Source organism: Mizuhopecten yessoensis, unplaced genomic scaffold (genome assembly GCF_002113885.1).
Source record: "Mizuhopecten yessoensis strain PY_sf001 unplaced genomic scaffold, ASM211388v2 scaffold10589, whole genome shotgun sequence".
NCBI lineage: Eukaryota > Metazoa > Mollusca > Bivalvia > Pectinida > Pectinidae > Mizuhopecten > Mizuhopecten yessoensis.
In genome coordinates, this window is record NW_018408622.1 from 64361 (window position 1) to 79030 (window position 14670).

The following is a 14670-nucleotide window of genomic DNA, read 5'->3' on the forward strand; positions in this document are numbered from 1 at the left end:
TTACAGCTTTTCACTTTCATTCATGTCAAGCTTGTGGTAAACATCACCACAGGGTGAGAAATCTAAAGAAACAATGTCGAGACCGCGATAGGTTGCAATAAATCTTATATATCCATTCAGTACGCTGATTTCATATCTGTCTTTTCCTCATAGCATTTAATGATAACCCGGTAATCCTTTAATTACTGAGACATACCAGCTGTAAGTAGTTTCATGTGTAGTGTATAGGCGTCTCTTGGCAACAATCAACAACCCCCAGTTGAGGCATCATTATGTAACATTTAACATAATATTAAACATTGCTTCTAATAGTCGTTTGGTGATATATTAAACTTATTTTGATTTCGCTACTATATAATTGCTGATATTCATGAGGGTTTCAATTTCGCGAATTTTGCGAGTGCGTCAAAATTCGCCTTATTAAAAACTTCGTGACAATTTTGAGATCGTTGCTATTCCATCCACACTTCACACGTATGTGATATCAGTTGAGCTGAGACTACGAATGAAAACATGTTGAAAGAATTCAATAATATAAAACAAAATAACAGATCAAACAAAAAACAACCATCAGTCATGCACAATAGATAAATCAATCAGACTAATTATTGAGGGTCACAACGAAACAAAGCATGCAGACATCAGTGTCGGATCTGGTAGCAACGATGATATTTGAGTTTTACCTCAAAATTTTCCTGTCTTTAACCAGTGTTGCATGTTTAGGTTACTTTACTGCAATGAGTGTACTGTTTCTCCGATCGGAACAAAATAATAACTATCTTGAAGTTCATGTGACTGATTTGAAAAATAACAACAACCCAGGCAGCGACCTGCAATATAACTTATTGAAAACAACTATCTCACCTGTCCAGTAGCGATGTCGGGTTGTTCGTTGATTGTAGTAACACGCACTTAGGACTCTTTGCGAGGTATTCCGAAATAGATTTACAGAAACTGTGATTCGCGAATAATTTCCCGACGCAAAATCGCGAAATTATAACCACGCAAAACATAGCAACTATACAGCAAGGTAATGCTATCAATTGACGTGGCTTATACTGTAGATAAGACCCACAAAAGACCTATCGTAGAATAACAAATTAGGTCCACGGTCGTTAAATATTCAGTACTGTATGTATCTGTTTTAATAAAATAACAGTAATACTATCGATTCACGATAACACTGTTACATTGACCAGATGTTACTAGTCTAGTGTAAAATGCCTAGTTTCATATTTACCGTAGAATTCATCACTAATGTATAACAGACAATCTGCATGAAACTGTCATTGAACTTTTGACGGCTTTTCATTTCGTTTCCAATTGTTTTACCTTTATGAATCATGGAACTGGAAGTTTATATATAAAAAAAAAACGTGTGTGATGTTGAGTTTTCATTTGACAAGCTCTGTATTTTCTCCAAAGGTAAATATTCTGGCATGAAGTGTTACTATCAGAACTCGTGGCAGCAATAATTAACAATACCTTAATAACAATATCTCAATAATAATTTCTTAAATGATATAACAGGGGAAAGTGACACTCCCATTATAATTCCCACTGACTCCTTTTGATCATAAACTCTCAGTGAGAAAACAACTTAATACGGTCAAGAAGGCTGTCAGGACTTTACGGTAAACAGTGTGTTAGTAAATTAGTTCAGTTTTATCTAAAAGTTCTACTTGTCTTTGAAATTTTAAGCATTGCTAGGGATTATGGAAAAACTGTTTTGTTGGCGAACATATGTTGTGCTGTTACCCTGATAAAAATCATAATAATAATGTTTTGTTTTTGGCTTGGTTTTATTTTGTTTAATGGTCATTAAATACGTGCCTCCATGTGTATTGTGTATGTGTGCACGAGGAAACTTTTTCTGCTTCATTGAAAAAACTCACGATGTTAATCAAAGTCAACTTCAAGTAATTTTAACTGGTTTTATATTAAACAACGAAAAACAAACTCAGCGTCTATTTTACGACACAGAAAACACGTTTATTTAAATATTCTGTCATGCAACCACTGTAACAAAACATATCTAAAACACAACACTCACCGACAACCTTTTGTTATTCCAATCGAAAACAGCTGCCCTTTTTACTTTTTCTTGCTTCGTCACACATATTTTAAAAAGGTTGCATGTTCGGCAACATTTCAGAGTGTACAGATTTCTACGTAATAGCGTTATACAATTATTTAAAAAAAAAAACAGCCAAAATTGGCGATCAGGACTCGAAGTACATAATGATGGCACTTACCTGAGAACCGTTCACTTGTGCAAGAAGCGCAAGGGTGACAACAGGACGTGTGAATCAGGCACAGGTGACGGGAAATATTATGGGTACGCAGATTAGTGCAATTTAACATACGATTCATACATGTAGTGCGAGTATTGCTACGCATTTCAGCTCATTTTGCCCCTGTTACCATATCCATGTTATATCATCTTCTTCGGGTATTTTTACTTTCTATACCCTGATAAACTTAAATTTCATTTGAAAGAATTAAAACAATGAACACCATTGTGCAAGCAACAATGTTGACGTGAGGTAGGTTAGCGCAGTGGACAGCTCAGTCGCATTTTACAAAGACGGGCTGGGTTCAATTCCCTAATCGGACGATAAAACCTGTGATATCGCCTGTCAAATCACATTGATTTATTCTCCAGATATTTCCGTTTCCTCCCACATTTAAGTCCCATGTGCGCTACCATCCGGGCCATCAGGAATGGTTAATATAAGTGGATAGAACTTGTTTCGAAATTGTTGTTAAGTAGTTCAAAATAGCACATTAAGTTAAATTTTAAATACAATGCTTTGAATATGGGTTGGTCAAGTGGTTAACACTCCTGCCTTCCACGCAGGCGGCCGAGGTTGGATTGCCGAAGTCATCGCATGCATGGATATTCAGAGAAAGTGTTTTTCTCCTGCCCACACAACTCCAACAACCCAGATAGAGTGTAAATTGGTCTGGATGGATGTTGCTTTGATTATCATTTGCATAAAAATGAATACATATATATATATATACAATTATATGAATAATGTATGGTTAACCATTGACTTCAATCACATATCAAGTATTTATTAGAGTTTATCACCACAAGTTTAACTGTAAAAGGTAAGCATACAATAACATATTAATTTCACAAAGATGATCACTCCTAAATATTGCCAGAACTCCAGAATGTTGTCTTCTTGTATCAAGCACTTTGTTTGGCATATAACAATCCCCCTGACTAAATCTGTCGCAGAAATCTACGGTTTCAAGTCACCTTGGCTTTATGATATTTATTTATTTCAGAAACAAAGAATCGCTCATTAAGTCATCCCCTGCTGTACTATTTTAAAAAAATGAATCTTTACCATTGCAGACAAAACAAAATATAATTCCAATGTAATGTGTTCGTACATACAGTGTTCTCCTTCTGCCTAACTTCGTTTGAGTTACACAGTTATAAAGTTGTCTGCTGTAATTATAGCAGCAGAGAAGTACATGTAAAACCAACAGAGTAAAAGAATGAAAGGTGTCACACTTTCTACGCAATTCGCCCCTTTATCAAAACAATAACATTAAGGAAATGCAGCAAAGCTGCTGGACACCAGATCTGTAGATGAAAATCACTTACTGACAATCCAATAACCACGAGGAACAGATCCTGCACACTTGAGTTTGATTTTCTAATATTAACAGTATACAGTTTACTTAACGTTCAGAATATTCTGTTCCTACTCAATATCGTCATTTCTTGTACTCTTGTCACTTAATTATTTATCCAAGGCACAAATGTTGCTTTTTGACAACATGTTAAAATGTCAACAATTTGGTAAACACGTCGTCCTCTGAGAGCGAAGATACAGTTCTGATGTATGAAAGTATATTTTATACATGCCGCTGTTTTCACAAATATTTCATTTGAAAATACACTTTTAAAAAAACTATCAACTGTCTTCCAGGTGTATATGTCAGTCAAAGCCCCTTTTTAATTGAGTTTTACATAAAATATTAATATCTAGTGGGGGGTACTTGTAATAGAAGTTGTTTCCTCTCGAGTTTTCCACGAATACACTCCGCCATAACGCTAGTGTTCTGGTTGTAAAATACATGTTTTAACGGATAGAATACATATATTGTGTTCAACGGGAAAACCGTTAAATGATCTTTTTTATTTCAATTTCTAAAGTAACGCGATGTAAATACTTAAGCATTGAACTGTTTTTGTATGGTATGTATGATATATTTGAATGACACAGCTTTGCAATCAAACAAAATAAAGCGCGCTAGCGGATTATGATATGTTTGCTTGCATAAAAAGAAAGAAACATGAAAATTCTCTATTATGCATTTTTCAATCTATCTAGTCTCTGCTTCATTTTGAATGCGGGCCAGCGTTAGTGTTTGTCCCTGTTCAGGACTTTGACAAATAATTTTGTGTTGTCAAACAAAATAGATTTGCACTGTTTACTTAGGGGCATATACTTGCATACCACAATTATGCTATTTTTGAGCCATCTTCAATTACATTTGTATCCTCTACACAGAGACTTAACAACTCCGGATGTAGGTATCTGTTCTAGGAAACAAAAGTGTTATGATGGGGCTGCCAAAATGAAAGGGAAATAAGGTATTTAATATGAAAATAACACAGCGCCTGTGCAGTTTTTTAAAAATCTGATACTGTATTTTTACCTCATTGTCAATATCCGTCTGTTCATGTAAGAACATTTAGCATAACTATTTGCTTTGTCTCACAATCTCATTAAAGTTATGTATTGTCTAATGGTTCATGGTGGTCACTTATCTTGGCCTTTACAACAAGAATATCATTATTGATTAACTGCAAGATGAGGAACTATAAAAAAAATGATGAACTGATATCCAATATGTGTAATGTTTATAATTATTGCTCATGTTCATGTTCTTTAGTTCAAAAAATCCGCAATTAACTTTGTAAAAGCTTCATTAACTGTGTGCATAAAATAAATATATAAACAAAAGTGTGAAACTAGCAGATATAATTAATGTGTTCATGATATCGTTGTAGGGATTTCAAAATTGTTCAAAAGAAAAACACAAAAACCTTTTTCCTTGAATGAATATTTTCCATTTTAATCGAAACCTTTGTTTTTCGGGTATTGTTATTCAAAGGATACCTTCGACATTAAAAGACCTCCAAAATTCTTATTTTTCAAACTTCCAATTCACTAGTTGTAACTCCGACTTAAGCTACCATACGAGCGTTTCTCAATCTTTTCCTAGCAGCGCGTTCATTAGACAGTCATCAACACGGCTTTTACGAAGTGAAAAGGGTTTCTAACATTATGTAACCACATTATTGTAAGACTCTATATGCAATTATTATTCCACTCGAAAAAGGACTATGATTCACTTTCTCCCATTTTATTTCCTCAAGTTTTCTCTCTTCTTGTAGTTGTTTAATAACGGCTATGAATTGGTCCCGGTACTCCGGTTCATCGAAGTTACCCTTCCCTTCTGTTCGGGTTATAATGCAAATGATTCCCCCTAAAACACAATAATAACACGCAATATTTTCTTTTTTATATATTCTGTATCCTAATACTAAGAGCAAAGAACACAATATGTCAATAATGTAAATGCACTGGTTTTCGGGTCAACTGTAGAATACATATGTAAAATTTAAAAACAATTTTAAGAATTGTTCATGCGGAAGTGTCATTCAATTGAGGTTTAGTTGTTTAAGTGCTGAAATCAAGCAGGCATCATTTTAATATTCGTTAACAGCAGTGGTAAGTTCTCAGTAAAACACTTAACCCAAAGCTGCATTCTGTGTACAATTTCATAATTAGGTCAATCGCACAGTTAAACATCTCAGAATGACATCACAATGACCAGACATTATTTGGACATTGTATGCTAATTTAATAACATATGTAATCTGTCCATTGATTGTATCGTTGATGGATCGTACCTGGCCTGACAATTCGTGCGGCTTCAATGAAGCAATTCGTCGGTAAATGTCCTTGAAGGAATGAGCCAGCAGAAATGATGACGTCGTAACTGTCTGAAAATAAGGAAATTATCGGACATCAGTATATGGTCAGAATAACATCAGTTTACTGATCAAAATCATTAATAAAAAATGTTTAAGTTTGATATCTTTAACTGTTATTGATATATTGATATGTCAGATTAATTTGAGGGCCTGACAATCAATCGTGAAAATTTCAATCCATCTACTGATTCAAGACACGTCAAATAGCATATATAACAGCAATCAAACGACCTCGATATTGCCCCCCCCCCCCCCCCCCCCTTATAAATAATTTAAAAGTACCTTACAAAACATAAAATAGAGAACGATGAAATTTCAGTTGTACTGTTATTATAGCAGTTCTGTGTTTCTTAATCATCACCTCAGTATTTCATAAATGTTAAAATTAGACACTGATCGTTATTTAAGTTATTAAGTACGACTTCTTGTTGAAAATGGTTGACCCAGATAAGCCAATACTATAAGACTCTTTCATGCCCAGGGGTGTAGGATAGGGAAATTTCACCCGAGGGATTTTCAAATTTGGTAAACCCCGAGGGTATAATTTCCCTATCCTATACTCTTGGGCTTGGAAGAGTATTTTTCTCTCATTCTAATCACCAGAATAAGCTCAGAAACCATAAAACTGCGTTTGGACTGGCCACCATTTTGATTTTTTTCCCCCTAAGCTTTTTAGACAAAAACGAATAAGCCAGCCAGATTGAGCATATCCCATATTTGCAAACAATGTTTGTGCAGAAAAAAATAATCACATCTTTCTAACATGTACGGTAAATATATAAGAAAAGGTTATAATTTCATCACGTCGCCTTTTCCGCATTGCGGCATCGGGGAGTTCCTAATTCGTGCTGTCACGTCATTGTTGAGTCATTGTAACGTCACGATAAGGTTATTCAAACCATCGGGATAAAATATTGAGCAAAAGACCCTCGGCAAACCCTCGAGTCTCCTGCTCAATACTTTATCCCTTGGGTTTGAATAACCTTATCCATACCTCACATCAGGGATGGATTCTATTAATCTTACACACAGTGAAATGAGAGAAATATAACCTCTTCTCCTCTCTAGATTCTTTATTCACAGGGCAAGACGCACACATCTATTGGAGACAAACAACACGAATCTACGTTGCTTAAGTAAATCCTATTTTAATGCCGAAACTCATTCATAGAGAAAAATGTTAGTTTTGTATGGAAACAACAGATAACATTTTATTTTATTTTGCGATTCCATCTTTTTAATTGTAACTTAATCATTCAAGTAGTCTGCCCCGACCGGGAAACAGCACTGTCAACTATTTCAACCACTACATAGCGATATAAACAATATTTTTTAAAAAACAGTTAACCTTTATCGACGCCAGGGGTTGGTCGTGCTGTGAAGTATTGACAGAGGAGATTGGTGTATACATGTGTAGCACGTGCCTTTTCCAACATGGGCTGTGATGGATCCAGGCCATCTATGGTATGGAATCCAAGCTTTTGTAACTGAAATGACACGTATTTACTGCATAGGAATCTATAAAAATAATTCTACTGAAATAATTGTTATAACACCTTTGTTTCGAACGATTAAGCACCTAGAGTTGGCTGTGGGAGAGCCATCTACAAACAACTCTTGTTGAAGTAAAACAACTTGGCCGGTTAAGAGATTAAAGTGTACACTGCCATGTTCTGACTAGAATGGCGATCGCTATAGGGAAAAGACGTTGTATAATAAAGAGGCTCAGATGGCCTGTATCGCTCACATGAATATTCTCATGAAATATTATACACGAATTGAGCAACTCCCTTACCTTATTGGGTCATTATTCTACATTGAATTATATTGGTCAAAAGATACTTCATATTTAATTTGGTTTAGGTCCCATTTCCTAAATGGAGATTTATCTCTATTTACCTAATTGAGCCACGCCCCTGTGCCCCGAAGGGGAACCACATCCTCCATTTACACAAAATTGAATCATCTTTGCACAAGGATGGCTCTAAACCAAATTTGGTTAAAATCCCTCCATTTTATTCCTACAGAAGAAGACAGATTTAAAAGATTTACATCTATTGCACTGTATTGGACCCCACCCTAGGCATCTGTCCGCAGGGGAATCACACCCTCAAGTTATATAAATTGAAGACCCTGTTGATCAAGGATTAAAAACTGCCTTTCTTTATGACAAGTTGGGTACCAAACACTACTTCTAAATCTTTTATTTTTAGATCACCTTTATTCTCTATTCTAGGATCTGTATACTAACCTCCACTCCCACAAGTCCGGTACCAGCTCCTATGTCTAAAACCTTTACAGTCCGACGTTCTTCTGGGTAAAATTCAGCCAACGATTTAGCTACCAGCACGGGTCCAAGATATCCTCTACCTTCAACGTCCTGCAAAAATTATCAGGAAGACTATATGCACAAAATAAAGAACCACCGTAGGTTTGATTAGCATAAAATGTCACTTATTATGAAGACGTATAACCTCCACTGCTATTATATTTGTATTGTAAGAATTGGAACAACTCTGCTGTGGAATCAACAAATTGCATATCTCTCCTCCTTGTAAAATCTAACAAACTCATCATGACGACACATATATATACTCACATATGTATAATGATTGTTTTCCGTAAAAGTCATGCATGTACCTGGATTTACTTTCCATTTACTTATCCTTTTTAGGTGTGATTACCTTGTCATATGATGCACTCCACTGTTCATATACCTCGGTCAGTTTGGTAGGCGAATCAGTCGTCCACAAAAACGGAAATGGACAGTCTTTCCTAGCAGAGTCCATTGTCTGCTATAGTAAATGTAAACGTCACGTCACAATTAAAACAATTGACACTTACAACCAATCACAGTTGTCATTTTACATGGGTTGATACGCAAACAAATCTGGCATGGGTATATTCACTGGAAAACATAGTACAGTATGTGATCAATGTATATATTGCTGTTACATCGTTATGGCGAGTAAGACAGCTGATATTTTTTCTTAATTATATTTATCACATAACTAACCCATTAAATGTGACATACGGCCATGTCATAAAGATGGTATTGCATACGTGTAATAAAACATAAGGGTGCTGAGATTGGTCAAAATCATGGGAACATATTCCTACCCTACCACAGATACTACTTGTATTTACTACATGATACATGTACTATGATTTAAGGATTTTGAAATGTTAAGTGTGTCATTATTATTTTCATTGCATTTAAAACTGTTTATTATTTTTGTTTAATTCTAGTACTACTTTGAACTGCGCGGAACAAAAATACAATTACCGAAGTCCTTTCGATTTGACCTTGATATACTCATACTTGTGTTTGATTTTTTTTAATTATTGATGTTACGTGATAAATAGAATCTTACATGCATGTCCATGTAATATCGATTTTATTAAAATCGTTCGATAAATTCAATACGACATGGACACTTATGTAAGATCTTCCATATATTCTTTTTTAATTTAATAAAAACGCCTTTTGTAAGGTAGAGTAAATCAACGTAATGATATAGCAGACATTATGAGGCTATACAACACTTAGGTCACTAGGAGTACATTATCATGTATGTATTACCTTCATCATACTTCATCTCATATACATTCTATAAATCAAACCATCTGTTCAAACATACTATTTATCAATTCAAATCACAATAAATAAACTTGTTTTAGAGTAAAATATTAACCTGAAATATTTGTTTCTTAATGTATTTCAACTTGTAACAATTATTAGTAATATAATGGGTCGAGCGCTCGAAATGATAGGTCGTGCGCTGAGAAGTTATGTCGAGCGCTCGAGATAATTAATGTAGAAAATAATATTGCACTTGTCCCAAATGTACCCCCTCCCCCGTATGTTCCACTAGTTTACTTTCATTTCACTTCATATATCAACATTCAACTCCACTGGAGTATTATACTCACGGTAGTGGTATGAAGTATATGCCTAAGCTGGATGTGTGTTGGAGATATTCAGCCAATGTCTTCTTACTAAAATATTCAGCAAAAACAATCTTATATATGCTGCGAGGAAATAACAAAAAGGATGGAAGACAGCCGGTGCCATGTCACAGATGGTACATAAATAGGAAATAATATTAAATGTATCATCGTTTCTTGTCAAATAGCCACCGGGAAAGGAAAAAACGGAGAACAAACGCTTATCGTTCGTTCATACCTCGCGGGTAGCGGGTTTGTAGGTTGGTGATATTGTACCTTTCCTTCGAGCGCCGTCGCGATTCATTACAGGTTGTGCAATGATCTATGAAAACAACCTGCATGTCTTTCCAACAATAGCTAGCCAGATTATACATGTAGTCACTTGCCAGGGTAATTTTTTTCAAACAAATTTTCGCCCTTTGCCGTCGAAATCCATATTTGCCCAGTGGTGATTTTGGCTTTCACATTTTATAATCATATATATATAACATTGTTTACAAATATTTGCTGTATTGATAATTCGCCCTCATTACGGAGGGCGATAAAGGCAAAAGGTATACTGCGGCGAAAATTCCCAGCTAAATAGTAGTACAAACATAATACGTACACGTAATACTTACTGAGTTAGTCTTACTCTAGTGATACAGCCAGTTTTCAGGTCATGCAGTAAAATGTCCTACACCTCACACTGAGATAGTCCATGTTGATGCATTACCCGAGAAGCTAGATATGATATCAATTTTGACCGGAAATCATCGATTGTTATCAATTGATCAAATCGACGAATTGAAATAAAAAAGGAGTTCCGAATATTGTTTTTAGTTCCATTGATACGGTATGGCAATGTGAAGTCATTTTCTGTCTTAAACATCGTATTGTTCATCATTATACTTTAGTTCAAGTTTTCGTGAAACAAACATTAATACGGGGTAAAATAGAATATCTTTTTTGCAAAAAATATAATACGTATATACAGACCAGTTGTACATGCACGTACGTGTATGTAATGCAAACATCTGGCTTCTCAAATTGCACATGTAAGTTGCGAAAATCGATATAAGGCAACGTGAAACATTTCCAAACGCATAATGATTTCATGCAGCTTACACGTCAAACTTACGCATACATGAATGTGTGGTATTGCCTATTTAATCTTTTCGCTACACAATATTTCCTTTTAATGAGATACATTTTTGACTATACTATAACCATTTGTCTGTCAAACAATCTCAAAGATTGGCAATGAACTATATAAAAAGCATTTTAACTGTTTCCTGGTGGATATTTATTCTCCACGTTAACATATACACTTGATAACACACATTTGAATATGAAACAGCTTTATTTACATTGTACATCAAAGGAATATGTGAACAAATGTTTTAAAGTGAAAAATATTATCAATGTTTTCATTATTTATATAGGTTTTTATAAGTTACTATTTTTCAAATAACAAAAACCAATCAAAAAATTGTTATTATTTTCCTTGAGTGCATATTTTCCATTGGAATCCAAATAACTGTTTCTGGGTATTATCCGAACTCTAGCCATCTCTCAATGTTTTTATCTTATTTGTTTTTACTTCCAATTATTTGTTTTATCTATTGCATAATGTAGCTACAATTGTAGTTAATTAAACAATCATCAACACGACCTTGGTAGACTTAAATAAATTTCTAACATTACACGACAACACTATTGCAAGACTCTATAAGCCATCATTATTCCGTTTGACGAACTATTATAATTGAGTTGCTCCCATTTGATTTCCTCTAGTTTCTTCTCCTCTTCAAGTTGCTTGATAACGGTTCTGAATTGATCCTGGTATCCCGATTCATTGAAGCTACCCGACCCTTCTGTTCGAGTTAGCATGCAAATAATTCCTCCTACAATATATTTATAAAGTGTTTTTTTCTTTATAATCAAGTATACATATGTCAATAATGTGAATTCACTGGTGATAGGCCAATGTAGAATACAGCTGTATAATTTCAAAACAATCTTAAAAACTCATCGTGGGGAGTCGTCTTACAATGCCAGTGTAGTTATTTAGTGATGACATCAAGTAGGCGTCATGGTAATATTCGTAATGGCAGTGAGAATTTCTCATTAAATCACACAACCAAGAACTTCATTCTATAAAGATATTTTTTTTTAAATATTTAAAATGAAAAGTCAAATTTTTAACTGATGGATCAAGTGAAACGTCACAGAATGACAACATACTGTTTTTGTTATATTCTTAAAAAATTTCCGCAATCACATTGGCTGGATTCTATACACGTGACCAGTCCTCAAAAAAGTCATGTATACTGGTTATCCGGTTAAACGATTTCTGAAAATAACATATATGGAAATTTCCTGCAACCTGTCGTAGAGCATGCGCAGTTAGACCTGAACAAGATTTATCAGACGACAACAGAAGATTGCTGCTGGAGAACGTAATGATGCTGTTAAGAAAAAAGAAAAAGAAAGGCCACCCAACACGTAGTGCGTGTCGACCATGCTTATCCTAAGGAAAAGAACCTTGACCATGTCTTCAGAACTACTAATAAAACAGTTATGGGCTTTTGTGCTGGTAAATATGATATGATATAAACCTGAAAACTTGATATTGACCTCTGCTTCGCCTCAGTCAATGTCACATGTTTAAGTTCATATTTCATCATATTCACCAGCACAAAAGTCCATACTTGTATAATACACGATAGTTCTGTAACTGGCATTATATTGACATTGTATGCTAACTTAATATCGTTTGTAATTTATACATTGATTATATCTATTATGAATCGTACCTGGCCTGACAATTCGTGCGGCTTCAATGAAGCAATCCGTAGGTAAATGTCCTCGAATCAATGAGCCAGCAGAAATTATGACGTCATAACTGTCTGAAAATATGGAAACTATCGGACATCAGTATATGGTCAGAATTAACATCGGTTACTGATCAAACATTATATCAATTGATTATGAGCAAAAATGTTTAAAACTTGATATCCTAACTTATTATTGATTTATTGATAGGTACGATTAACTTGTGGGCCAGACAATCAACCGTGGATATATAGTCGAAAATGACAAAATGTCAGTAGTATTGTTATTATATCAGTATAGTGTGTCTTGAATAACACCTAAATACTTCTTAAATATTTAAATAAGACACTGATCGTTATAAAGTACGACTTCTTGTTAAAACTGTTTGACTCAGATTAGCTCATACATGGCTTTTTACCTCTCTAAATTGTTAATTACAGGACGAGACACCCACGTATTGAATACAAAAAACACGACCCACGTTGCTTAAGTAAATCCTATTTTAAGGATGAATTTCATTTATAGAGAGAATTTTATTTTTGTATGGAAACAACGGATATCATTTTATTTGGCGATTCCGTATTTTTTAATTATAATTTAATCAAACAGGTACGTTTTCAGTTTGATCCGAGAGGGCAAACAGGTATATGTACTATTTCAACCTCTACTAAGCGAAATAAAGCAAAATTTGAAAAAAAATGCTTACCTTTATCGAGACCAGGCGTTGGTCCTGCTGTGAAGTATTGACAGAAGAGATTGGTGTATACATGTTTAGCACGTGCCTTTTCCAACATGGGCTGGGATGGATCCAAACCATCTATGGTATGAAAGCCAAGCTTTTGTAACTGAAATAACACGTATTTACTGTATACATGTAGGTACATGTATCTTTAAAAATCAATCTTCATAAATAATTGTTATCATACCTATTTTTGAACGTTTAAGCAGCTAGAGTGACACAGGGAGAGCCCTCTACATTATTGTACAGACAACTCTTAATGAAGTAAAACAACTTGGCCGGTTAGGAGATTAAAGGGTTCACCGCTATGTTCTAACTAAAACAAAAGATCGATATAGGAAATAGACGTTGCCTAGTAAATATATATAAAAGAGGCTCAGAATGCCTGTATAGCTTACCTGGATATTTCAGCAATAATGGCAAAATATTCACATGAAATATTATACTATAAATATTTCCGACTACTGGCTTTGATCAGCTCCCTTATTGGGTCCCTATACAACATTGAGTTCTATGGGTGAAAAGGATACTTTATATCAAATTTGGTTTATATTCCATATTCTTAATGCAGATTTACCTTATCGAGCCACGCCAAGTACCCCCAATGGGGACCACATCCTCCATTTATCCAAAATTGAGTCATCTTTGAACAAGGATTGCTCTCAACCTAATTTGGTTAAAATCCATTCAGTCTATTCCTACAGAAGGAGAAATATTGTAAATATTTACATCGATCGGACCCCGCTCCTTTGCCCGTGGGGGGATCACACCCTCAGGTTGTATACATGTAAGTCCCTGTTGATGAAGGATTTTAAACATTTATCCATATGTTCTCACTGATGGGCCCCGCCCCTCTGCCCCAGGAGGGAGGAAGGGTGAGGGAGGGGAGGGGAGGGGGCATATCATCTATTTGCTTTCAATTTAATTTCCTTTGCCCCAGGATTTGGTTAAAATCTCTCCATTCGTACAGAAGGACTCGTGACTCATTGGATAAAGCTGCTAGGAGCTGGTAAACATTTTTGGTTACAGACCCTTCTAGGATCTGTAGACTAACCTCCACTCCCACAAGTCCGGTACCAACTCCTATGTCTAACACCTTTACAGTCCGACGCTCTTCTCGGACAAATTCAGTCAG

The 14670-nt window shown here is 35.1% G+C and overlaps 1 protein-coding gene across 1 annotated transcript; it reads right to left on the reverse strand.

The window, feature by feature from the left end:
• Positions 1-5089: 5089 nt before the first annotated feature.
• Positions 5090-10666, reverse strand: LOC110461179 (Williams-Beuren syndrome chromosomal region 27 protein-like). Its single transcript, XM_021514527.1, has 7 exons — positions 10600-10666; positions 9965-10030; positions 8716-8826; positions 8283-8411; positions 7380-7518; positions 5948-6040; positions 5090-5520 (listed from the first exon to the last, which is right to left on the reverse strand). The coding sequence occupies exons 3-7, from the start codon at positions 8818-8820 to the stop codon at positions 5330-5332; spliced, it is 657 nt and encodes a 218-aa protein (XP_021370202.1). The 5' UTR covers positions 8821-8826; positions 9965-10030; positions 10600-10666; the 3' UTR covers positions 5090-5329.
• Between the last annotated feature and the right edge of the window lie 4004 nt (positions 10667-14670).

What these genes read in the sequence shown, in the direction of transcription:
- LOC110461179 (XM_021514527.1), bottom strand. Translation starts at nt 8,820, where the DNA reads ATGGACTCTGCTAGGAAAGACTGTCCATTTCCGTTTTTGTGGACGACT. An exon ending in GGAGTGCATCATATGACAAG is followed by an intron (nt 8,412 to 8,715) that starts GTAATCACACCT and finishes TAATTTTTGCAG; the next exon opens with GACGTTGAAGGTAGAGGATA. An exon ending in AACCCCTGGCGTCGATAAAG is followed by an intron (nt 6,041 to 7,379) that starts GTTAACTGTTTT and finishes CCTTATTTTCAG; the next exon opens with ACAGTTACGACGTCATCATT.